This window comes from Brassica oleracea, chromosome C8 (genome assembly GCF_000695525.1).
Source record: "Brassica oleracea var. oleracea cultivar TO1000 chromosome C8, BOL, whole genome shotgun sequence".
Lineage (NCBI taxonomy): Eukaryota > Viridiplantae > Streptophyta > Magnoliopsida > Brassicales > Brassicaceae > Brassica > Brassica oleracea.
The window spans coordinates 3,347,132-3,371,298 of NC_027755.1; the positions used below are offsets into that span (position 1 = coordinate 3,347,132).

At 35.5% G+C, this 24,167-nt stretch overlaps 3 protein-coding genes, 1 long non-coding RNA gene and 1 pseudogene across 7 annotated transcripts; 2 read left to right on the plus strand and 3 right to left on the minus strand.

The window, feature by feature from the left end:
* The first annotated feature begins 1,377 nt into the window (after positions 1 to 1,377).
* LOC106310956 lies at positions 1,378 to 3,129 on the plus strand. The gene is made up of 7 exons (XR_001263895.1): positions 1,378 to 1,522; positions 1,605 to 1,656; positions 1,742 to 1,795; positions 1,883 to 2,061; positions 2,138 to 2,545; positions 2,745 to 2,836; positions 2,918 to 3,129. It is a non-coding gene; the product is annotated as an uncharacterized LOC106310956 (long non-coding RNA).
* Positions 3,130 to 3,307: 178 nt separating this feature from the next.
* Positions 3,308 to 6,639, minus strand: LOC106307338 (annotated as a pseudogene).
* A 2,140-nt stretch (positions 6,640 to 8,779) lies between these two features.
* On the plus strand, positions 8,780 to 15,703 carry LOC106308289. Of its 3 annotated transcripts, none has more exons than XM_013745439.1 (5): positions 8,780 to 9,243; positions 9,506 to 9,583; positions 9,901 to 9,986; positions 10,065 to 10,310; positions 10,393 to 10,625. In XM_013745439.1, the coding sequence occupies exons 1-4, from the start codon at positions 9,092 to 9,094 to the stop codon at positions 10,097 to 10,099; spliced, it is 351 nt and encodes a 116-aa protein (XP_013600893.1). In that variant the 5' UTR covers positions 8,780 to 9,091; the 3' UTR covers positions 10,100 to 10,310; positions 10,393 to 10,625. The 3 variants fall into 3 exon arrangements, 1 of the variants encoding a protein (XP_013600893.1); XR_001263549.1 differs by lacking the exon at positions 9,506 to 9,583 and adding an exon at positions 15,685 to 15,703 and having other exon boundaries at positions 8,791 to 9,243; positions 10,393 to 10,438; XR_001263548.1 differs by lacking the exon at positions 9,506 to 9,583 and having other exon boundaries at positions 8,792 to 9,243.
* A 4,687-nt stretch (positions 15,704 to 20,390) lies between these two features.
* Positions 20,391 to 21,816, minus strand: LOC106312625 (signal recognition particle 43 kDa protein, chloroplastic). The gene has a single exon (XM_013750210.1). The coding sequence runs from the start codon at positions 21,699 to 21,701 to the stop codon at positions 20,559 to 20,561; it is 1,143 nt and encodes a 380-aa protein (XP_013605664.1). The 5' UTR covers positions 21,702 to 21,816; the 3' UTR covers positions 20,391 to 20,558.
* A 363-nt stretch (positions 21,817 to 22,179) lies between these two features.
* LOC106310056 (tRNA-specific adenosine deaminase 2-like) lies at positions 22,180 to 24,148 on the minus strand. 2 transcript variants are annotated; one of them, XM_013747249.1, is made up of 9 exons: positions 24,019 to 24,148; positions 23,879 to 23,929; positions 23,395 to 23,474; positions 23,271 to 23,308; positions 23,125 to 23,191; positions 22,839 to 22,998; positions 22,676 to 22,763; positions 22,469 to 22,572; positions 22,180 to 22,388 (listed from the first exon to the last, which is right to left on the minus strand). In XM_013747249.1, the coding sequence occupies exons 3-9, from the start codon at positions 23,458 to 23,460 to the stop codon at positions 22,345 to 22,347; spliced, it is 567 nt and encodes a 188-aa protein (XP_013602703.1). In that variant the 5' UTR covers positions 23,461 to 23,474; positions 23,879 to 23,929; positions 24,019 to 24,148; the 3' UTR covers positions 22,180 to 22,344. The 2 variants fall into 2 exon arrangements, with proteins under 2 accessions (XP_013602703.1, XP_013602702.1); XM_013747248.1 differs by lacking the exon at positions 23,879 to 23,929.
* Between the last annotated feature and the right edge of the window lie 19 nt (positions 24,149 to 24,167).

The window sequence follows — 24,167 nt, forward strand, 5'->3', positions numbered from 1 at the left end:
TTAAAATTATATACATATCAAAAAAATAAGAAAAAAGCAATTCCATGATGATAGTATTTACATTTTTGATATATACCAAAATTAAAATCTAAAAACAATACGGATATGTTGATCTAAATTTGTTAGAACATATATTATAACTCTTTTTACAAGGATAAAATAGATGTTCTAACTTATCTTATATGTTTTATAAAAGTTACAATTTGTGTTGTAACGTCTTCTCTATGATCTATCCAAATATAGAATACATATGTCTCAGTTCTAATCAAATGTCTTTGTTATGTATAAAATATAATATATATATTGTAGGCTTTTGTGTTCATTGTAGAAAAATTTAGAAAACGTTAATTTGTGTTCTATCTTGTTCATATATGTAGATAAAACAGCGCGGTCTTACCTGTATGCTATGCTCTAACCATAGTAGAATTAAAATTCTAACATTTTTCATGTGTTCTATCTTATTTATAATATGTATTCTTACCTTTTTCTATGTTCCATCGTTTTTAGATTATGTATTTTATATTTTCCTATATTCTATGTTTTTAAATTTGAGAAAATCTAGGAAATAATCCTAAATAATTTTATTCAAATTTATCGTGTTTTTATGTTGAATTACATTGAATCACGCTGAATTTAACTTTTTTTTATTCATCAATCTTGTTCCTTTCTTCTTCTTGTGTTCAAAATCACTTTGAATTGTCGGAAATAGAAGAGACTTCGACAGATGAGCATGCGATAGTTGGCTGGAATGTCGAGACAAAGTTCACCAATTCTCCATAATGGAATGCCGATTAAAGGTTATTTTTAACAAGATGCTGACAATAAAAAGGCTAAATATTTATAATTATTTTATTAACAAACTAAATAAATAAACTATATAAATATTTAAATTTTATTTTTGATTGGCCAATATAATTTATAAATTAGATTAGATATTTAATTTGTATTAGATTATAAATTAGAGGGTTAATTTCGTATTTATAAAATCAAAGGTATATTAAGACAAAAATAATGAAATCAAAAATATAAAAGTACAAATCAATCCTCAATATGACCTTCCTATTAGCCAAATTTCCCATGTGTAAGTAACTCTCATTATTATTATTATTTTTTATTAACATGGGGTATTCCAGATCTATAAAGAGGTCTAGACTAATCCCCAAAGGGAAGTGCAACCCATCTCTCCGAACATTCAAATAAGCCCTAAAGCATGTGTTCATATTCGTGTTAGATGACATAATTGTGACTTAGTTTCGCGCAGCAGGTGAATTGAAGCTGAAACGTGTAAGTGTCCCAACCCTGCCTCCTTACCACCCAACGACAATCACCGGCCTCATTATTACTGTTCTCATACCAAAATTATATTTTCTAGGAGAATGACAAACAGGAAAAGGAAAAAAAAAACAATGAATTAAGGTATACACAACAGAAGACTGCGCTTCCGTTCGTTCACGTCGGGGATTGCAGTGCCTTGGGATTGTGGAGGATTATATTTTGTCGGGGAGTTTCCAAATTGGGATGGGTAACAGTTTTGCCTTTGATTTCCAAAATGTGATAGATAATACTATTTTTCTCACAGTAATGGATTATTGTTTCAAAGTCAGGTGGGCTGAGTGGAATGGGATGTACAGGGATGATGTTAGAAGATTTATCAAGGTATACAACGTTAAAATCTGGTATACACCAATGCTGTTAGAAGAAGCCTTATTGCAGAAACACTCTTATGTTCCACATTATTTAGGGTATGAAAGGAAGCTTTGCTACTCGGGTTGCAGGATCTTCTGATCTTTACCAGGTAAGTAAGATACATTCAAGTTATTAATTTTTGTTCCAAGCACGTTTCATGACATCATCGCATTTACTCGCTTCTCTTATTATATAGGTTAACCAGCGGAAGCCTCCTTACCACGGTGTAAATTTCATAATTGCGCATGATGGATTCACATTGAGAGATCATACAATTCTAAGGTACTTTTGATTTCTCATGTAATGATGTTGCAGCCTGGATGAGTGTCCATTCCTTACATATCTCTTCTGTAATCTGGAACTGTGGTTTGGAAGGTACAGTTTATAACGTTATCAAAACATTGAAAGTTTCTTGTTTTAGTATTCAAGTTTATACTCTGTTTCTTGTCAGGGGAAACTGGCAGATGAAGAATTTTCATTTAGCTTTGATGATTTCTCAGGTAAAACCATTACCAACATACATGAATGATATTGTTGTTAACAATCTTATATGAGACCGACCTTGATCAATGATGCTAATGGGAGACGAATATGGACATTACCCGATATGGTAATAACAATAGCTAATACTGCTCTCAACAATTTCCAGTGGAAAGAGGCAAGTCTTATATCTTATAAGTTAATATGGATGGATTCTCCCCTGTAAGGCTGTAACTGTTGTATCATGGCTTGTTTGTTATTTTAAAATCCAGCTCGACGCAAAGAATAGCAGAACCATTTTAGGTTCTTTTCAGAGTTGATCAAGTTCCGACATACACACCATGCATGTGTACTCAAGCACGAAAATTTCCTCAGCAAAGTAACTAATCGTTATCCTCTCGTTTACATGTAGTATTCCTTGAATCTTTGTGCCTACTCTTATGTGTTTTTGTGTGGCATGAAGATAGATAATTGGGACAATCCTGAGAGCAAGTTCCTAGCTTTTACGCAAGGACAAAGATGTCTAATTCTCTGTATTATCGCTTCTAACTATTAATAACTATGATTGTTAATGGCAGGCTCCATGATAGTGTAAGCGGCCAAGATGTGTATGCGGCTTTCAACCCCCATGACTACTTTGTCACCGTCGAGAAAACAATGGTTCCGTGCGGTAAGTGTTTTCTTCTTTCTTCATCATCTTTGGTTCTCTGACTTTTCATGACCCAACTCAATTGTCATGTGTTTGCACCAGGCTGACACAAACATGGAGTCACCAGATGATTTTGTAAAGGAAGGTGTGTCTGAGACATACAATGTGGCTCCATTCTCTTCGATCCCTCTCAAGTCCATGTAAAGGAAAGTACATCCTTGGTCTGATCCATAAGTATTTGATTAATATGTAAAATTCTAAAATAGAAGACAACTTCTATCAAAAGATGCAAAAATATATAATTTATTTCGAGGGATTTTTTAAGTTTTCATTCACCCCCAAACTCTTATGTATCCTTTTTTTCTTCGATTCATCTCTAACAAAGGCTTGCATCATATTTGAACATGGGAACCAAACATAAATATCGATTATATGTAAATTCTAATCAAAAGAAACTATATATGTTAAACTAAACATGTGACAGGGCTGTGATGATGCAAACTTCAAGTCTAAGGAAACTATTCAAGAATAAAACATAGCAAATTTAACAAAACATATAACAAAGTTTTAAACAAGATAAGGAATGACAAGCTCTCAAGGTTATAACAAAGTTACACCAAAGGAGTTTCAAACCTAACCGGAACAAAAAACCAGTCACGGTTTAGTTGCAAGCTGCCAAATCTTGACCATCCCATCATCACTGGCTGAGGCAAGTAACCGGTTCTCCTCCTGTTTCAGAAAACAACAGCATGCTCAAAATCATAGATACTATGCAACATCATTATCTAGTAAAATACTTAGCCATAAACAAATGTCTCTATCATGTCCTCAAACAATGTCTCTGATCAAATAACAAATCTTTGATATTATGTTTTGACTTCTAAGCTACATTTAAATGATGCCTTTGAACATTAGATCATCATTGCAACCATATATTGACGTATGAGGTTGTATGCATTTGTGTCAATTACTTCATTTGAAACATGGAACTTACACCGGGTGACCATTGGACAGAGTTTACATCCATGTCATGTGCTTTTTCCTTCTTCAGTAACAGATTACATGAAGGTTTGATGTATATATATGGAAAGAAGTAGCCAAAGCCCACACTGAGATAAAAAAAAAAGGATTTCGGTTTTTGAAGTAAATTTTAAGGTGAAGTTTTTTTACAGAGTCATTGTTGCTGTCCACAAACAATCGTATAGCATCATCGCCTGCTCCAATCGCAATAATGTTGTCCCTGTCATTAGGTGTTAATAATACCTTCCTGGTAAACCATATTTTAAGGAAACCAAGAGAGGTGTTAATACCTTGACCAGTGAGCTGAATATGTACAAAGATGAGTCCTGCAAATTCCAAGCAGATTAGCACAAGTTGGACGGAGATATAACTGGAGAAGTTAAAGAATTCTATATTATGTCAAGCTCTGAACTGTAAGAAAAAAAGGAATCCATGTAAGCCATTATAGTCTCACCAAGATGCATATCCTTCACCAGAGTGCATCATGGCAATATCTGTCTCCCATATCTTCAAGGTTAGATCGTCACTGCAAGTACCGCATTCAAGCGAAGCTCGATATTGTCAAAACAGTCAAACAGTATGGCAGACGAAGGGAGAAGATTTACCAACCTACAAGTGACCATCTTGTCCCCTGCAGCATTAAACGAAATGGCCCAAACAGTAGATGAGTGACCGCTGTGTGAAGAATAAACGCACATATTAATCTGTCTATTAAGAATAAAACTGGAAGGCATATAAAGAAGAGGGTGTACTTGTTGGATTCATCTAAGGTTTGGACACATTGATAATCACCATCATCATCTTCAGACCACCAAACCTGTGAGCAGCACGCAACTAACGTTAATAAATTTTGTATTTGTAACAAGTTTCAAGTTTTACATCCCTCCCTATTAACCCAACCCAATCAGCATATTCTCATTACCTTGATGGTGTTATCATAACTGCAAGAAAATAAAACATCCATAGTGGGATGCCACTGAACCATCTTCACATCTTGTGTATGTCCATTTAACACGGCAGCACTATCATATTCATTCCCTCCTCCTAGCACTTCTCAAATCCACACGGACTTGTCTCTACTACATGTTGCAAGGTATGAACCAGCTGCATTCCATGATACACTCTTGACTTCGTTTTCATGCTCCTGCATACAATTCCATATATATATATATATATATAAGATTGTACTAGCCAAGTCAAGGATTGGGGTTGGGGAGTAAGTAAGTACCTCCAATGTGGAAATACACTCAAACTCATCCCCAAGATTCTGCCAAATGGCAGTGGTACCATCAAAACTTGCAGTGGCCAATAACTTTCCAGAGGGAGACCAAGCACACGACCTCACAGTTCTAGTGTGGGTTTCTTCCAAAACTGTCTGAGCAATCACAATATAACCAATAAAGCTTTGGCCTTTCTTTGGGGGGGGGGGGGCTAAACTCAAAACTCATGATCAATTTAAAAGGTCAAGAAGCAATAAACTCACGAAGCAATATTAAGGTACCTTGCAAGACCAGGAGTGAGAGAGAGAGAGCTCTGTTCCCAGATGCGTACAGTGTTATCGCCACTGCAAGAAGCAAGAATGGGTAGAGTACCGACGGGGTTCCAGGAAACGTTCCAAACCCTATCGGTGTGGCCTTCAAGTTTGTGAAGCTCCACTAACTCCAACTTCTTCTCCATCAAATCCATCTCCCCGAAAAACCAACAACCTGGAAAAAATAAATACTGAAAATTTCCATTCTTCTTTTCTTTTAGTCAACCCATTTTAAGGCATTAACAGAAGTACAAACCCCAAACTTAAATTACAGTTCCAACCGACAGAAATAAACCCATGACGATAAAATACAGATACACAGTACTAGAGATGTCAAAATGAATAAAAATTAATAGGTCAACTAAACTCAATCCAAATCATAAATCCAGATCAAACAATTGGCTAGCCTAAAACACGAAAGAGTACTCGCTGATATTCCAAAGTTCAGACATTCTAAGTTCAGATATATCATCATCTCTAAGTTTGGTAGATGATGTTAAAATGCACTAAGAACAGAACCCAACCGACACCACGTTCATACATCTCCAATCTCAGACATTTCCAAGTTCGGACATTTTTCAAGTTCATACATTTTCAAGCTCAGACATTTCAAGTTCAGATATTCCACTTTCAGACATTCTAAGTTCAGAATAAGGAGACACAAAGAGAAGATGAAAGAGTAAATCGATAGGAAGCTGATTCCAAGACAAAAGTTTACTCATAAAAGATTAGGGTTTACTCATAAACTAACTAAGCAGACAGACAAAAGTTTTAATTTTTTTATCTAATTATTGGTCATTAGAGATGTATGCAGGACGTATTTAGAACCATTAATCAATGCAAATTTCAACAATAATCACCCCTCAGATTTCAACAACAAGATAAAGAAACCGGAGAATGGAGAGAGAGTAAGGCGATTTGAGATTCTGAGGCAGATGAAATAGCAGTGACATCTCTTTTTATATCTTCTACCTTATCAATCAGAGAACAAGATGATTCTAGTAGGACATGAAGTAACCGCTTACTTAATTCGAAATCCGACAGTAGACAGAGGAATCCGTTGGAGATGACTGACTGTGTAACAAGAAAAAGAAGAAGAAGAACCAGTTGAGAGAGGAGATCCGGATGAGAGATGAGAGAGGAGCTGCGAGACTCTATGGCTAGAAGAAGGCGGTCAGCGATGGAAAGAACGCCGGAGAGAATGACGGAGAGCGCCGGATAACGCCGGAGAGAATGACGGAGAGCGCAGGAGAGCGATAAAAGCCCTACGAGAAATAAGAGACATGGTTTTGGCTGTTTCTTTCTCTAGTCTTTTATTCGATTTGATAATTTTTTTTTTGAGAAAATGACTATTTTTGTCACAAATATAGCCTATAAAAATAAAAATGATCAAAATAGTACTTAATATTTTATCAAAAGAGATAAATATATATTTATACCCCAATGGTAAATTAATTTAGACATTAGGGTTTAGAGTTAAGGGGTGAGGTTTAGTTTAGGGTTTAGGGTTCAGGGTTTAGAGTTTAGGGTTTAGAGTTTAGAGTTTAGGGGTGGGATTTAGGGTTTAGAGTTTAGAGTTAAGGGGTGGGTTTAGGATTAAGGGTTTAGAATATAGGGTTTAGGGTTTAGAGTTTAGGGGTGGGGTTTAGGGTTTAGGATTTAGGGTTTAGGGTTTAGAGTTTAGGGTTTAGGATTTAGAGTTTCGGTTTTAGGGTTTAGAGTTGGGGAGTGGGGTTTTGGGATAAGATTTCAAATTTTGAAAAATAAAAAAAAATTAAATTTTTCGAAAGATAAAATGCTATTTTGGTCATTTTAGTTTTTGATGGCTATTTTTGTAACATAAATTTAGAATTGTGCTATTTTTGAAATTTGCCCATTTTTTTTTATTAGATAAAATACACAAACCAAACAAATTCATTAGGGAAACTATGTTGGTATTTTTAGTTAAATGTATTTTTGAAAACTGATAACCAATGTTTTTAAAACTGGACCGACCCGATGGTTGGACCGAGTTCGACCATGAACCGGTTATATAGTCGGGTTGGTCTAGTAATTGGTTCGACCATGAACCTGTCACATAGCCGGATTATATTTTAAAGTTATTAAACCAATAAAAACCACTAAATCTATCAAAAATCTATAAATCATTCATATAAACAAGAAACTAATTTATATTTATAATATTTTATGTTCAAAATTGATTTATATTTTAACTATTCACCATGTTTACTAATATTATTTTTATATTTACATACTAAAAAAATATTAAACTATATTATTGAACCAGGTTTCACCCAGTCGAAGCATATTGAACCGTGACCCAAAATATTTACGGTTCAGTTTCCGGTCCGGTTTTAAAAACACTACTGATAACCAATTTATGGTATTTAAACAATTATTCTTTAGTTAATAACTTTATATGAATTATTTTATTATCTACGTTAATCAGTCTAACGTATAACATCTACAGAAAAATTGGCAGAATATATCTTTTATAAAACAAATAAACAAAGATGGATAGAGTGAATGAATGGACGAATAGACGACTTTCAAAAGGAAGAAATGAAGTTTTGATTAAATCTTTCTTGCTAGCTCTCCCGACATATGTTATGTCTAGCTTCTTGCTCGCGCTGGAGATATGTGAGAAACTCGCGAGTGCCATTGTACAATTCTGGTGCAGTTCAAATCCCCCAAAGAAAGGAAATTATTGAGCCAAATGGGAAAATATCTCTTTACCAAGGGACAGTGTTGTGCCAAGGTTTTTGGAGGCCCAAGGCGAGTTAAAAAAAAAAAATACATGATATTGTTTTTTGAAAATAGTTCTATTTAAAGTCGAATTATATAAAATCTTTTTTTTTGAAAAAACATATATATATATATATAACACTAAAAAGTTTTGATTTATTACCTAAACTTTTTCTAAATTTTCTGCACCAGACTTTTATAAACTAAAAAAAAATGATCAAAAGTAAGAATTCATAATATAAAAATAAAATACAAATTTTGGATTGAAATGTTAGTCGCTGTTAAAAAGATAAATCTTAGCGTTTAAATTAAATACAATAAACTATATATTCAAAATATTATAATTTTTATTCAACTTCTATAAATATATAAAATAAATCTAACTCATAACATATACAAAGAAGACAAATGTGGATCAAATATTTGCATTCAATTAGAAGTAGAATCTTTATAGTCTATATATATAAAGTATTGTTTGACTCTCTCCTGTGATGCCACGTCATCAATTCGTTGAACATGAGCTCGCCACGTGTCCTACTTCACCAATCCGCTGCGTTTCATTAAGTCTTCTGTACATGCTTTTCTTTTATTATGGGCTGCGTGTTAGATTCAGTTTCGGTTGGGCTTTATGTCATAGGCCTTTATCAATTTATGTGTTTTAATTAGGGTAAACCCAGTGTCCTTCTTCTCCGCTTCCCAGAATCCATAATCCATGTCGTGGCAAACGATTTTTCATTCTTTTTTTTTTTTATCTTTCATCTTCTTCATCAGATTTCAAAACGGTTCCAGTTATAATCGATTCCAGTTACAGAATGATCATCTTAGAACCCTCCATTAATCTCACAGGCACGATCTATATTCAATGCAATTTTCATTATGTGAGGCTGTGGAGGTTCTCCTATAAAAAGATATGATTTTTTTCTACTTTGAGAATCATTCTTCATTCTTTTAAGCTAACCAGTAAACTAAATCCGTGAGATATGGCTAACGTTTCGGTCTTCCTCTCCGATTTGCAGACGGGCCGCTCCTCCTCCTCTGTTGAAGTCCGGTTGCTCCGTTTCTGGGAGACCAGGAATGTCCGCCATGATGGAGAGCTTATGGGAGTGGATATGCTCTTACTGGATTCTCGCAAGTATCTTATTAAACTCCACCTTTTGTTCATAAGCATAGTTTTTGACCGGTTTAGTTCTTTAGCCATTTCCACCATATGAATCTGTGAAATATCTTTTTGAAAAGTTTTGTTCATAAACAGAGTTATTTTTCCGGTGTAATTCCGTCGTCCTGAATCGATATTACCAATTGTTTTTGAGATTTTAAAGTTTTTGTTAAACCATTTTTTACCGAGACATTTTGCAAATTTTAATGATTGCTGTTTCTCCTTCACGTACGTCCAGGCAGCATCAGGCGACCATGCTGCCGGTCACCGTGAATGTACACCGGCTTGCGACCCACATGCCTCATCTGAAAGCGGGGTGGGTTATTCCCTAACCGGGTTTGATGTTACTCGATGTAACCAAAATTATCGACTGTCGGACTCTTCCCTGCTAATCCGTTTTAGCAACTCAACCTTATATCAACGGATTCCACAAACTGTTACTGCCGTCATTATATACATAAATTTTCTTCAAACTGTATATCTTCGCATTCTCACCGTAGACAACGTAACAGTCGATTTAAATACATTATGATAACCTTTTGCATGGAACAATAGAGTGTCTAAGCCAATTCTGTCCTCCTGCTTTCCTTCAATGTTCTCACAAAACCTTAATCTTCAAAACAACTAAAACAGGGTCAAGTTTACCTTCAAAAAAACTATGGTCAAGGACAAAAAACAGTCATCTAACGCTCTCGGCGTTGCCAATGTCCCAATCACGGGTTTGTATATATCCTCTAAAACTTATAACAGTTACAGCTTTACCCTCTTGACACCATGCATCCTTTCACATTTTGCAGAGGCCAGTATCCACTGCGGCTATACTATTCGATGACAATCAATAAAGTCAAGGACAAAGTTTCAAACAAGTTGATTTATATCTCCCAAGAACGGTCTTCACTCACGGCCAGTTGTACGTTGCGTTATCTCGAGTTACTTCACCGGATGGGCTTAAGATATTGGACGATACCTCTGATTCAGACAATGCGGATGGAGTAACTAACATAGTCTACAAGGAGGTCTTCAAGGGCCTTCCACACACAAAGGTTAGCATTGAACTGGTTTAGTTTGTACGCTAACTCTGATCTGGTATGTTCTCAAGTACTGACTTTATCACTATCATCGCAGGAAGAGCATCCGATGTGTTCTTAAACAGTTATAGGCTTCGAAGAAGGTATCTTTCATCAGTGTTTTAAGTATAATATTTTGAAGGACTCGATTCTCTCTTCTCTTATCGTCTTACATGTTCTACTTTGATGAAAATCTTCTTCTTAACGCTTAAGCATTGTTTAAATTTAAGGTTTCATATAAAGAGTTCGTGATACTATGTTTCAAAGGATACCCTTAGAATATATTATAGAACTATATGCATACTACAAAGACCCCATAAAGAAAGAGCCAGCATAAATAAATAAATCCATGTTTAATTAAATAAACTATTTTGTCCAATTGGAATATTCTTTCATGAACATTATAGCAAGAAAATTAGAATGAGTAATTTAAATATAACTAACAAATCCTAATAAGGAAAGTTAAACATATATTTATATATATATGCAATGATCATAAAAATTATAAGTCCCCTTATGAAATATAAACCAAAAGTAGGAAAAATATACAAAAATAATTAGTAAATCTATTAAGATAATAGTAATATTTTTTAAAAAATATAGTAAATTAGTAATCCATAATATTATGAAATAAATAAATATTATATCAGATATTTTTCGATGTAAAGGTCAAAGTATGTTTCGTTTACTTGCCTAAATTTGGATTTAAAGAAGACTGTAGGCAAAAGAATTACCAAATATCAATAAAATTGTATGTATATTTTTTAACCCTTTAAATATGCTGCTTTATTATATAAAATCAGCATCTTCGGTTTGCTTGGTTCGTTCTTCATTATTAATACACTTATTAGTACGATTAATTTCATAATATATAAACAAATATAATCAAAGAAATATCATACCAATACCAAAGAAACAAACATATGCCAAAAAAACAACCTCCATTGTTAATAATATCAGTTACTAACATCCAAAAAAACAACTACAATAACTTTGATAAAAAATTTCTCTAAATAAAAACATCGTTGTCCACTATTTTATATACCCTCACAAAATAAGGATAGAATGGTATTCGAGATACAGACCTCATTCTCTTTTTGATCAAATCCGATTGAGTTATGTATTTTATAGTGTTATAAATCAGAAACACTAAAAAAACTTATAATTTAGGGTTAAAACAACAAAATTAATAACAATGCAATAATTTTTAGTTATAAAGTTAAAATTTGTTGTAGAAAACATAATAATACTCACACCCAATTTAATATAAAAGAAATTTACAGAAAATGACACTTTTTTTATAAAAAACAATCTATCAAATCCCGCCCGCAGGGCGGGCCTCCCCTAGTTTTATATAAAATATAGTAAAATTGATCATAAAATAGTTATTTTAAACATAAGTGGAATTGAGAATCAAATAATAATAAAAATCTAACTAAGAAAATACATTAACTACCATGTAATTTTTTTTTTTTTTGTAATTAGGGGCCCTAAAAATCTTACAAAATTTGGGGGTCCTAGGCAAATGCCTTTTTTAATAGCCTGTAAGCACGACTCTGCCAAGGGAGGAAGGCGGGATTGGTTTTCGTATGATCCATGAGTTCAACCTGGCTTTACTAACAAAACAACTATGGAGGCTAATTCAATACCCTGATTCGTTAGTGGCTCGTATTTTGAGGGGAAGATACTACAAAATGAGTTCGCCTTTACGAATAATCTCTGTAAGCAACACATCCTATGTGTAGACCAGTATTTCAGCTGCTCGAAAGCTACTACTATTGGGAATCAAGCAGAAGATACATTCTAGATATAAGGTCAAAGTGTGGGAGGATCCTTGGATCCTTACAACACCAGCTAGACCGGCTCGCCCTTTAGCCCCAGTTTTGCACCCGAACATGAGAGTCAGCGACCTTATTGATCAGGAATCGAAGGAATGCGATGTTCGACTACTGAAGGATTACGTTGCCCCTGCTGATATACCTTTCGTAAGAATTTTTCCCATAAGCTCAACTCATCGGCGTGACACATTCGGTTGGAACTACACTAAAAATGGCCAGTACACGGTTAAATCTGGATATTGGGTAGCTCGGAACTTATTGAAGGCTGAAGAAGAGAGAGAGGTACTGGAGCCCAGTATAACTAAGCTTCAAGCCTTTGCTTGGACGATAAAAGCGCGTCAGAAAATATGTCATCTTATATGGCAATTGATAACAGGTCATGTTGCAGTAACGAGAAATTTGATACGGCGTAATATGAGATGCGATAACTATTGCCCCCGATGTGGAGAACCAGAAGAGTCTGTTACTCATGCCATCTTCGAATGCTCGCCAGCTCTACAAGCTTGGTCCCTATCAGCAACACCCACAAGTCCTGATATCTTTCCGTTGCCGAGTGTTTATGCTAATATGGATTATCTATTCTGGAGAAAGAACAGCACTGTCGAGCCAGAATTAGACAGAGATCCTTATCCCTAGATAATCTGGTATATTTGAAATGCCAGAAATGACAAGCTCTTTAGGGGGATGGACAGGGATCCACTGGAGCTAGTTTGTTATGCAGAGAGTGAGTGTTAAGCCTAGTTCAACGCCAACGAGATTGTGCCACATATTCCACAAGATCAAATTATTGAGGAACTCCAAGTCTTAAGCTTGGGTAATATATGCATGATAAATGGGCCTTGGACATCTACATCACAATTCAGTGGGAGTGGATGAGTTTGGATGGACAGCTTGGGGAAGGTTCAACTTATGGGGACACGAAATTACCCACGGCGAGAGTATGCCTTGCATTCAGAAGTGGAAGCACTACGATGGGTGATGGAGAGTATGCTCCAGCATTCAACATGTCAGATCTTTTTGGACGGATTGCAAAGATCTGATCGCCATGATTGGTGTTAGGAAAACAAAACCTCTCTCTAGATAGGATTGTAAGGAGTCTTAGATTTTCACTTTTATTATCAAAAATGGAATCATATTTTAGATCTTCATCATACAAATTCCAATCCGCCTCTTCATTTTCAAGATCGGAAAAAAGCTATAAAAGATTCAAAAAAGATAGTAACTAGTCAAAAAACAACTATAGATGATTTCCAAGGATCAATTGATAATTGGGAGATCCCAAGAGTTCATAAAGATCAAATTTATCAAATCTTGAAAATGAATTTTCTAAGAACAATTTTTTCTATTAAAACTGAGGAACGTGATATTCAACTTAAAAAACCTTTTGAGACGATTCATTTATTTTCTGAAAGTGCTTTACAAAGGCACATAGAAAAAACTTTAAATATATTCATATTGGCTTGGTTCAAGTCGGTTTTAAACCTCTTTAAAAAAAAGGTTAAATACTTCAATATTAGCTATTTTAAGAGACACACGATTTAAAGTATTTGAAGATTCTTTGTTAAGCTCGGTTGAATGTAGTTTATGTACTGGACCAGTTTTATTTGATTGCTATCCAAACTTTACTGTTTCTCTAAATGACAAAAATATTTTAAAATCTTTGGTGTTACAAGTTAAAATGCACAACTATTAAATGATTGAAGGATCCATTTCAATTGCTTTGATCTTTAGAGTTCATTACGAAACTATGACAAGTGCTTTTTCTTCAAAGGTAAAAATTTCCAGCAAAAAGGGGAGACCCTCTTGCTTCAAACTGATCTTTCAAGATCTAACTCTGTTATTTCGAAATCCATCCAATGGAAAGATATAAATCTTCTAGACTAATGAGTCCTCGAAGGAGCTTGTCCATATGGATGCAGAGCTACCAGTTTGGTTTACAGAGTCTACATGATTCTGTTTATGTTGCTGACAAAAAAAAATTAGTTAATTGCTACTATGAAACCATACATGTAAATAAATAATTTAAAGTTTACATGGAAAATGTCGACATCTAAACTCAAGAGTATACAGATTCTAGACTAGAGCCCCAAGGTTTTCCAATTGGTTAGTGTCAAGTGCATCAAATACTTCAACATCATGGGTCATCATCATTGTCTCTTTCTTTGTTCTATGTTGCTTCTTATTCTTTTTTTTTTCTCTTCAATCCTTATTCAGATCAAATTACTTGTTGTGAGACCTTTCATAACCACCACTTGATTTATCTTAGATGGACATCCGACAAAAAAAAAAACCATAACAGCAAAATGAAGATTTATTTCCTTTAACTTAATATTTGGAATCCAGTCTAGTAACTCATAACATATTTTGAATTTTTTTAGACAGTTAACAATCTTTTCAAGCCACAAACACCCAAAAAACTAAGGAAAAAAATTGAATCTTGCATAAACCTATTTAAAAGCAAGCAACCTAATCAATAAAAACAATTTTTAGAAATTTTTTTTTATTAATTTTACGCAATAGTCATGAGATTTCTTCAAATGGCCAAAACAATTAGCCGGTTTACTTGGCCTCTAACAAATATTCCTCACATAAACCAGTTAAAAAATGATGGAGAGAAAAAAAAGATGATCAAGAGAAAAAAAATAGAGAAAATAAAAGAAAATATAAAAGCTAGAAAATGAATAAGAGAAGAAAGAAGAAGAGAAATACAAACTGGCTACCACTTGGCTGACACATTTCAGAGCCTCGTCGAACAAAGCGTGCTAGTTGTCTTGGGAAATGAACTTTATAGAGATTACTGACAAAGCTACGCGTAGGGAGGAGAATATAGATGTAGGGTTAAAATCGTCATACAAATATTAATATTAAAATACAATTTAAGAAGGATTTCCTTGTTGGTGAGTCGGGAGGCTTTGCTTCATAACCGCATTTGGGATGTTTTCAGTTTCTGATGGCCATGGTTTGTTTCTCGAGCTATTATTCACTTCTCCCCATTTTCCTTTTTTCTCTTCTTCTATTACTCAATTTATACAATTAGATTTTGATACGTGCTTTAAAAACACGAGAGTAACATTTATTCAAATACTTGTTTGCCAAAAATAAGAAATTTTATATCTATGTACTTTTATAGAAACATTTGTTTTAAGTATAAATAATTAAATGAAAAAGTATATAAACATAATTTTATGAAAATAAAGTAATCCATTTACATAACTTGCTTTGTATTAATTTTACTTATATTTAAATGCTTTTAAATTATAATATGAATCTATTTAAAAAAATTATATTTGTCAAAATTTATTTTATTTTAATATAAATTAACTATATATCATTCAACCGTCTTATACTTAATAAATATTTACGTCTTTATGAAATATTCCACAAAAACCAGTAATTGTAAACACCACCAATAGTTCGAAGTACCATATAATCAAACAATTTTTAATATTAACTATATATCATTTAACCTATCTCATACTTGATAAATATTTACGTGTTTATTCATTCAACAGAAGGCAGAAGAGGCTCTATGCAAACTTGAAGAAGTTCAACAGCATCTTTTATCCGGTCCATCAAACCTTCTATTTCAAGAGAAGTTTGTTGCTAGAAAGCAGTGGCGATTTGAGAAAGCGGAAGACATATTTTTTAGACCATCTCCAGCTCACTTTTATAATAAAGATCTCTAGAATATAAGAAAAATATAAATGGGGTTTTTTGCTTCAAGGTGTTCTTCTATAATAGAGAAACTAGATTTTGATCCGCGCTTAGAAAGCACGGGTTTGTTTGTTTTTCATTTATTAATCGAAAACTGATTTACAAATTACCATTATTTTTCTTTCAAACCATAACAATTGAGTTTTTAGATTTTTATCATTTTTTTCTTCAAAATATAGTATTTGATCGAAATATGGTAGTTGTTCTATAATAATGTTTGAGTTTTAAGATTTGTTTTCATATCTGACCTAGATTCATGGTTGAACCTATAGACCCGATACATTGTATATAATCCGGTTTGGATTTAATAAAAAATTCGTTAATTAAAAATCCGATATAACCCGGTAAAAACCCAAAAACTCACTATTAACCTACGATCTGATACCATTGATCCGATTACAAAATATCTTATAGTATTTTTTAAAAAAAAATTGATTAAATTATTCATATTTTTTTTAATATTACATAAATTAGTGATTTTCTTAGAATTTGATAAAATTTTATTATGTTATCCAAATAAAAAAAATGATAATATAAAAAACTTATTGATATGACAATATTAGTTTATTTTCGTTATTAATAACCTGTTATAAGTTTGTGTTTTTATTTTAGATTTAAAAATTGATTTTAATATAGTTTTAAAAATATTCTTGAACACTTGTAATTGTCATCTCAATATTATGTATAAAATGACATTATACATGGAAAAATGATATTCAAATATGTATATGATATATGGTGTAGGATATAGGATTTTGGTTTGTATTGAAATCTGTATAATATTTAAATGATCTATTTTGAATATTGATACGTATATTTAAGAAAATAAATTTTCATGCTTCTTAATTTATTTATAGTTCATAATATATTTATACTTATATTCAATTTAAAGTTAGTATATCTTTTAAATATATATATAAGCTCGTTATTTATAGATGTTAGGTGTATATGTAGGCCCAGAACCAAAAGACTTAAATGCAATTAATGAATTTTATTAATCTTTTGTAAAAATAAGAATGTTTTTAAAAAAACTGCAATTTTCATTAAGGGTATAATTTGGAAATGATTCTCTTTTAATGGTATTGATGCTAAAATATAGAATTCTCTATGATAGAGGAACAACAGATGAAAGCAAAAACTCCATCTTGTTTCTCTATTTTAGAGATCTCTATAAATCTATTATAGAGTAGATCGAAAATACTCTCGAAAAAATCAAGGATAAGATGGCTTACTCAGGGGGATGTCAACACCACTTTATATCACGTCTGTTATAGCACACCAAGCAAGGAACGCCGTTCGGTATATGATAGATGATAATGACCAAAGAATCAGTGATAAGGATTTGGTAAATGACATGGTCGTGACTTACTACCAGGATCTTTTGGGTTCAGAAAATTCAGAAACACACCCATTTTTGGTGGACGAGCTCAGAAACATCATCCCATACAGATTCCCGTCTGCCCTAACTGCAGAGTTTATTGCAGTTCCCTCTCAGGAAGAAGTTACCTCCACGTTATTCAGTAGGCCTAAGAACAAGGCTCCCGGACCAGATGGGTTTCCTGGAGTCTTCTGGGAAGCTTGGACAGTAGTGGGTTCTGATACTATAGCTACAGTTCAAGAGTTCTTCACCAGCCGTCAGATGCTTCGTAGCTTAATGCTGCAACCATCGCTCTAATTCTAAAGATCACAGGTGCAGACCGGCTTCAGCAGTTCAGATCTATCTCTCTGTGTTCCACGGTTTACAAAGTCATCGCAAGGATAATTAGGAACTGTCCCAAGCGCATCATCCTTGAAGTAGTTCAGTCGAATCAAGTATGCTTTGTGCAAGGGCGTCTCTTATGTGAAAATGTTCTTCTAGCACCTGAGCTGGTTTCAGATTTTGAGTCCTCTAACATCACAACCCCAAGATGTCGCAAGGTTGACCTTTCTAAAGCCTAGGATAACGTTCATTGGGGCTTCCTTCTCAATCTCCTAGAAGCCTTAGACCTCCATTATCAAAGAGTGTGTCATTACTACCTCTTACAGTGTTTTCAGTGAATGGAGAATTGGTTGGTCACTTTAATGGAAGGAAGGGTCTGCGACAGGGAGATCCAGTCTCCTATTGGCTCTTCGTTCTTGTAATGGACGTACTCTCCAGATTTCTGGAGTTTTGGATAACGTCGTTAGGCTTCACTCTTCTTGTCAAGTGCCTCTAGCAACCCATCTAAGCTTGGCAGATGACGTCCTAGTGTTCTTTGATGGTTCTGAGGATTCTCTTCGCGGTATTCTCAATATAATGGAGGATTTCAAGAAGGTTTCTAGACTGTTTTTGAACTGTGGTAAGACTGAAATCTTGTTAGATGGAGGAAATAATTTGAGATGTAGGGAACTTTCTCTGCGTGTAGGTATCAAGCAGGGATCACTGCCAGTCAGATATCTAGAAGTACCCCTCTCAGCATAGAAAATGAAGAGATCAGACTTCCAGCCTCTCCTTGAAAAGGTTACTTGTAGGTTCAAGTCTTGAACAGTGAAACATCCATCTTATGCTGGAAGACTGGAGTTAATAAAATCAGTAATATATTATGTTATAACTTTATGGCGTTCATCTTTATTCTGCCGAATGAGTGTGTCAAGGCTCTGGTTCTGTGGAAGGATACCCCATACTCATCTAGAAGAGACAGAATCTCATGGGAATCAGTTTATACCCCTAAAGAGTGTGGGGTCTTGGATTGAAACAATTGCTGGAATTGAACAAGGTTTTTTCTATAAAACTTGTCTGGTTGATCTTTGCAGAAGGTGGCTCATTGTGAGTCTCTTGGGTTCGTGTAAACCTGATTGGAACAACATTTTTTTGGGAAATTAACGGTCAGCCACCATGGAAGTTGGATTTGGAAAGATATATTCAAGCTCCTGGATATGGCAAGACCTTTCATTGTCTGTGAAGTCACTTCTTGTAATACCGCTAGCTTTTGGCACGATACATCGATCCTATGGGGCCACTTCTATAGGTCCTGGGTCACTTTCTCTGAAGCCATTAGTAACGGTGTGGACGGGATGATGCTATAAGAACGTGCCAACCTTTGGTTTCTATGCTTAGGCAGTGTCTCCCTCCGGTGGAGAGTATTAATGCCAACGAGGAGGATGATCGCTATGGTTGGAAGGTTGGCGATCAGCCAACAGTTTTCAAATATCCAACAGCTTGAACTTGGAATTTTTTTTTATTTTCACCAGGCCATCAAGTTCTATGGCACAAGCAAGTTTGGTTTAAGCAGTGTATCCCTAAACACGCTTTTTTTTCACTTGGGTGAATGTTAGACACACAGACTAGCACTAAAGACAGAATGGGTCGTTGGGAACTTGACTTTCTGGCTCAGTGTGTCTTGTGTTTCGCTTCAGCTTTGGATCGTGAAAATCTGTTCTTTCAATGCGTTTATAATGGAGAGATATGGTCTTACTTCCTCAATAGACTAAATTTCCCCATGCTGTCTTCCTTTGATGCTACTTTGTCATGGTTGGGAAGACGAAGACCTTTTCTGGACCCTAACATGGTCGTAATCCTCACACTTGTGTATCAAACCTCTATGTATTCTGTTTGGAAGGAAAGAAACGCAAGAACTCATGCCTCTTCGCCTCATACTCCTCAGTCCCTTATCACTGAGATAAAGGACACCATCCGACTCAGACTTGACCCCTCTTCAGATCAACGAGGACAGTCCATTTTGTTTAAAGTCGTATTGGATACTATATTTTTTGGCTTTTAAGCCAAACATTAGTGTAAACCTTTTTTTTGGACCTTTGAGTTTTAATAAAGATTGGTATTAAAAAATAAAAATTATTTCTTTCACTATATATTTTATATTTTATCACTCTTATATCATTATATATATACATATATTATTTTATATATATATCAAATAAGTTTTAGTTTTTCTTTATCTTTATCTTTTGATATTCATATGTATACATTATTTTTATATATTATATTTTTGAAACTTAAATTATATTATTATCGATGGATGCTGCATAGAGGTGGATGTAGATGTGTGATGCAAGCGTGTGAAAGTAAAGGCATAAATGCAAGTGCATGAACGCATCATATATCGGTTGAAGATTAAGTTTGCTAGTGCAACATAAATTTGATCATTGTCTACTTGTCATCAAATCACTGTTGGAATTTAGTTGATGTTAAAGTGTGTGAGAAATCACTGTTGGAATAGTTCAAAGACATGCAAAACATACACAGTTTCATATGAGATGTGATTTGGATATTTGATCAATAAGATTTCCTTATGTGATGTCTTAAAGGAGTTTGAAAGTGCCTTCAGCACAATGCTTGATTGATCTGAAAATTGGCTCTACTTGCAGGCAAGTGTGCAGCCACTGCCACTAACTGTTCTTATATCGCACCATATCAATCTTTCAATTGGCATAGAAGAACAAATATCAATCGATGGCATTTGCAAGAATGTACAAACAGAGCTTGAATTGAGCTATTTTTGTTCTAATCTCAGCAGAGAACTAGCCAGACTAATTAAGAAATGCTTCTTTGTGAAATTAGAATTCACCAGGTGTTCCAGTACTCTCAGCAAATTTTCTAACACATCGTTGACAAATGCCCTTTTTGTGAAATATTTAGTTAAAAAGAAAATTTCAAAAGAAAGAAACAAAACAAAACAAAACCAAAATCATGGCGTTATTCCTTAATTATCCCAAGCTCAAGCTCATTAACAGGTTGAGCCTCTTCTTCTTGTTCGTAGAGTTGCACAAGGCTAATGTTAACGTTCTCCTCAGGCTCCCACGTGGCATCAGCCATATCAGTCCATTTGACAAGATACTCAGTGTTGCCATCGTCCCCCATCCTCTTTCCCATCACCCTCTCCGCCACAGCGTACTCAAGCCCAGCTTCGTAGTCCTTCACCACATCTTCCGCCACGTGTACACCTTTCACCCAGTCGCAATCTCCACCGTCCTTCCATTTCACCAGATACTCCACGTCTTTCCCTCTCCCTCGCTTCTCCAAAATCTCCTCCACCTCCGCGTACTCGAACACTTGATCTTCAAGAATGCTGATCACCTTCTCCAGCCCTATTCTACGACCGAACTGCATCGGGTTCCCTTTCGGCGTCGTTTTCAGAATCTCCCTCGCCAGCTCCAGCGGCGTCAACCCTCTCTCGTCTTCCACCTCAGCATCCGCTCCGAGCTCCACCAGCGCCGCCACCGCATCCGGTTGCACGTACCCGGCCGCCATGTGCAGCGCGGTTAAGCCGCCTCTTATGTCCCGGTGGTCAAGATCGGCTCCAGCTTCGGACAAGAGCCTTACGCACTTGTCCGAACCAAGCCCCGCCACGAACAGGAGCGCCGTCCTTCCGTTTTCGTCTACCGTGTTGGCGTCGCGGCGACCTTCCGACGATTCGAGAAGCTGAGCGAGTGCTTGGTCGTCGGCTTTCCTCGCGGCGGTCCACCAGGGTGTCTCGTACTCGGACACCACGTCTGCTGCGATGTAGCTGGATGGGACCCACGATGGGGAATGGCCGTCTTTCCACTCGATTAGGTACTCCATGGCGGCGCCACCTCCTCCTGCCGCCATCCGGCTTCCGATGATTCTGTTGACTTCTCCGTATGATTCGTCGTCGTCTTCCACGAAGGAGGCAGTTTCGTAGTTGTCTCTTTGTACCGCAGCAGGAGATGTAGCTCGGAAAGAGAGCTGCTTGTTTAGGAGTTGTCTGGTCTGAAAGGATTGAAAGGAGGAGAAAGCATAAGATTTGGGTACATGGGGAAGTTTGATGATGCGAGATAGAGACTGATGATGATTAATCACGAGAGATGATGTATCCATGGCCGGCCAGATGCTCAAAAACAAACAAACGAAGCAAGGCGACTGTGAGAGCAGTGGCAAGAGAAAACAGAGAGAAGGAGAGTTAGCGGCAAGAGAAACACACTAGATTTTCTAGTGGATAAGAAATCTTAGCCATTCATTCATACAATCATCCAATGCCCATTTCAAATGGGCCCACCAGAAACATAATCTCACATGAAACACTCCTCTCTTCTGTGTTTTTTATTAACAATAAACACATCCCCATACAGCTTGCTATCTTTTTTCTCAGTTATTAACATCAACTATGCATGTATGCATTGCATTTTGAACACTTGGGGTTTTAGTTGATAAATTAAACCATAACAACCGATACGGATAGTAAAAGAACAAGTCTGTTAGAGTGTTTATGGATAGAAAACAGAGTTCACCTTTTCTACTTCTCATGATGGTCATGTCTAATCATCTACCAACACAAGAAAAAGTTACAAACAGCAGCTAATTCCTTAAGTAGCTCAAAATTGAAATATCCAACTTAAGAGGTTATACATATGTATTGGATATAACTAATAACGTTCCATATGTAGAATCATCATTCGACAAACTCTACCTCAACTTCTTCATATCCTAATTAAAAACACCAGTTTTCGCAACATGTTCGCCTCTAAGCCATCTCTCTTTGAACTACAGGACGGTGTGGCTTTGGGGCTAAAACAGAAGGAAAAAAAACTATTTTTAAAGATGTTTCAGCAAAGAACATAACTGGAGCTAAAGATGAGAATGGTTACCGTTGGGATTGCCTTGCTCATAGAAACATTTGAAAAGAGAGACAGCTTCCTCTGCCATTATTCCTCCGCTGCACTTGTACCCTTTTCCTCCTTGACCTTCTTCACTATATTAAAAAACAGAGATCACAAACTTCAATTTAACAAGGCAGTTTCTTTGTAATAAGATTGTAGTGTGTATCTTTAGGACCTAGAGATGGATAATCTTACGTCTGAGAACTCCCTATGTGAAGCGGCAAAATGGAACCACAACCCCCAAATTTATCATTTCCGCATCCATAATACACTTCCTTTATACCTTCGATTAAAAAGTATGTCATATCAGGAACAAATCAAACAAAAAAAATGTCAAGTTCGGATTAAGGAACCATACCGAGAAACGATAAGGCGGATGCACACATTATGCAAGGTTCACATGTTACGTAAAGAACACATTTCGAGAATTTCTCGGCGACTTGTGAAGGTGAGAGTCCATCTTTTCGCCACTGTCCAATAAGTTCATCGATTGCTTCCATCTCTGCATGTCTTGTGGCCTTTTCGAACAAAATTATAAAAAAACAACTTAGTAGTATGGTTGAGGTAACAATAAAGAGACACTCTATACCATCGCATTGCAAAGGTGCTCATAGAGAGGAATAGTGAAAATTTTGAAAAATTACATTGCGTGTCTCATTAGTTCGGTTTCTCCCTGAAGCAATGATGTTACCCTCCTCAAGAATGACACATCTGATCCAGACAAACAAAAAGATAAGAAATTAATTGATAATGATGGAGAGAAACACAAACTGGGATGAAGCAAAGTTACCCCACGGGAACTTCAAGAGCTTCTAGAGCAAGCTTAGCCTGCAGTCCATGTAAATCAGACATTGTAACTCTAAAAAAAAGCAACAAACTTTTGGAGTAATAATGGAAGCAGTACTAGTGTATACCTGGTGCAGAGCAAAACCCATATACTTATGCGACTCCTCACAGCAGTCCTCTTTCACTAGTGCCATAACTTTAAACTTGGCTTTAACCAGAGAGAGTAAAACAATGAAACAGGATCATTAAGATTCAGAATACCCTAATAATCGTTGAGTACTAGAGAATGTTTTTTCCTTGGCATATCTATTCTACAGAGAATACCTGAAAGCAAACTCAATTTCTGCAACCCCAAGGTTCTTTATTTACTTGTGTGTAAGCTAAACAGTATGCACACATGTAAACAGATGAAAAATAGGACTCTAAAGCCTAACCTAATCAGAGATTAGTCTGACAGAACACAGCATATTTTTTTTTTTTGAATTCAAACAGAAAGTCTATGAGCCATGAACGAGGAACATAAAAGTCACAGAGACAACAAAGACAGGTATGGTTTTGACAAAGCAAACAGTACGTGATAGAACAAAACAAAGAATTGATAAAAGAGTTTACCTAAGTCAAAAGTACTTTGTGTGAATCTGTCAGACCAAATCAATCCCCACTCTTTCACGGTACACGAACAAAATAGGTCTAAAACTTGAGAGAGAGAGAGAGATTGGTCTAAAACTGGAACAAGATAGATGATGTCATACCAATGCGTAAGTGTTTCTCTAAATCACAATCGAGGAGGAAGCGTATAAACTACACTCAGAGTTGACCGGCGAAGTAAAAGAAAGCTGATGTCTTCCGAGTAGCAGAAGAGTTTTTTGGTCTGTGGCCCCCTTTTTCTTTTAGACGAGAG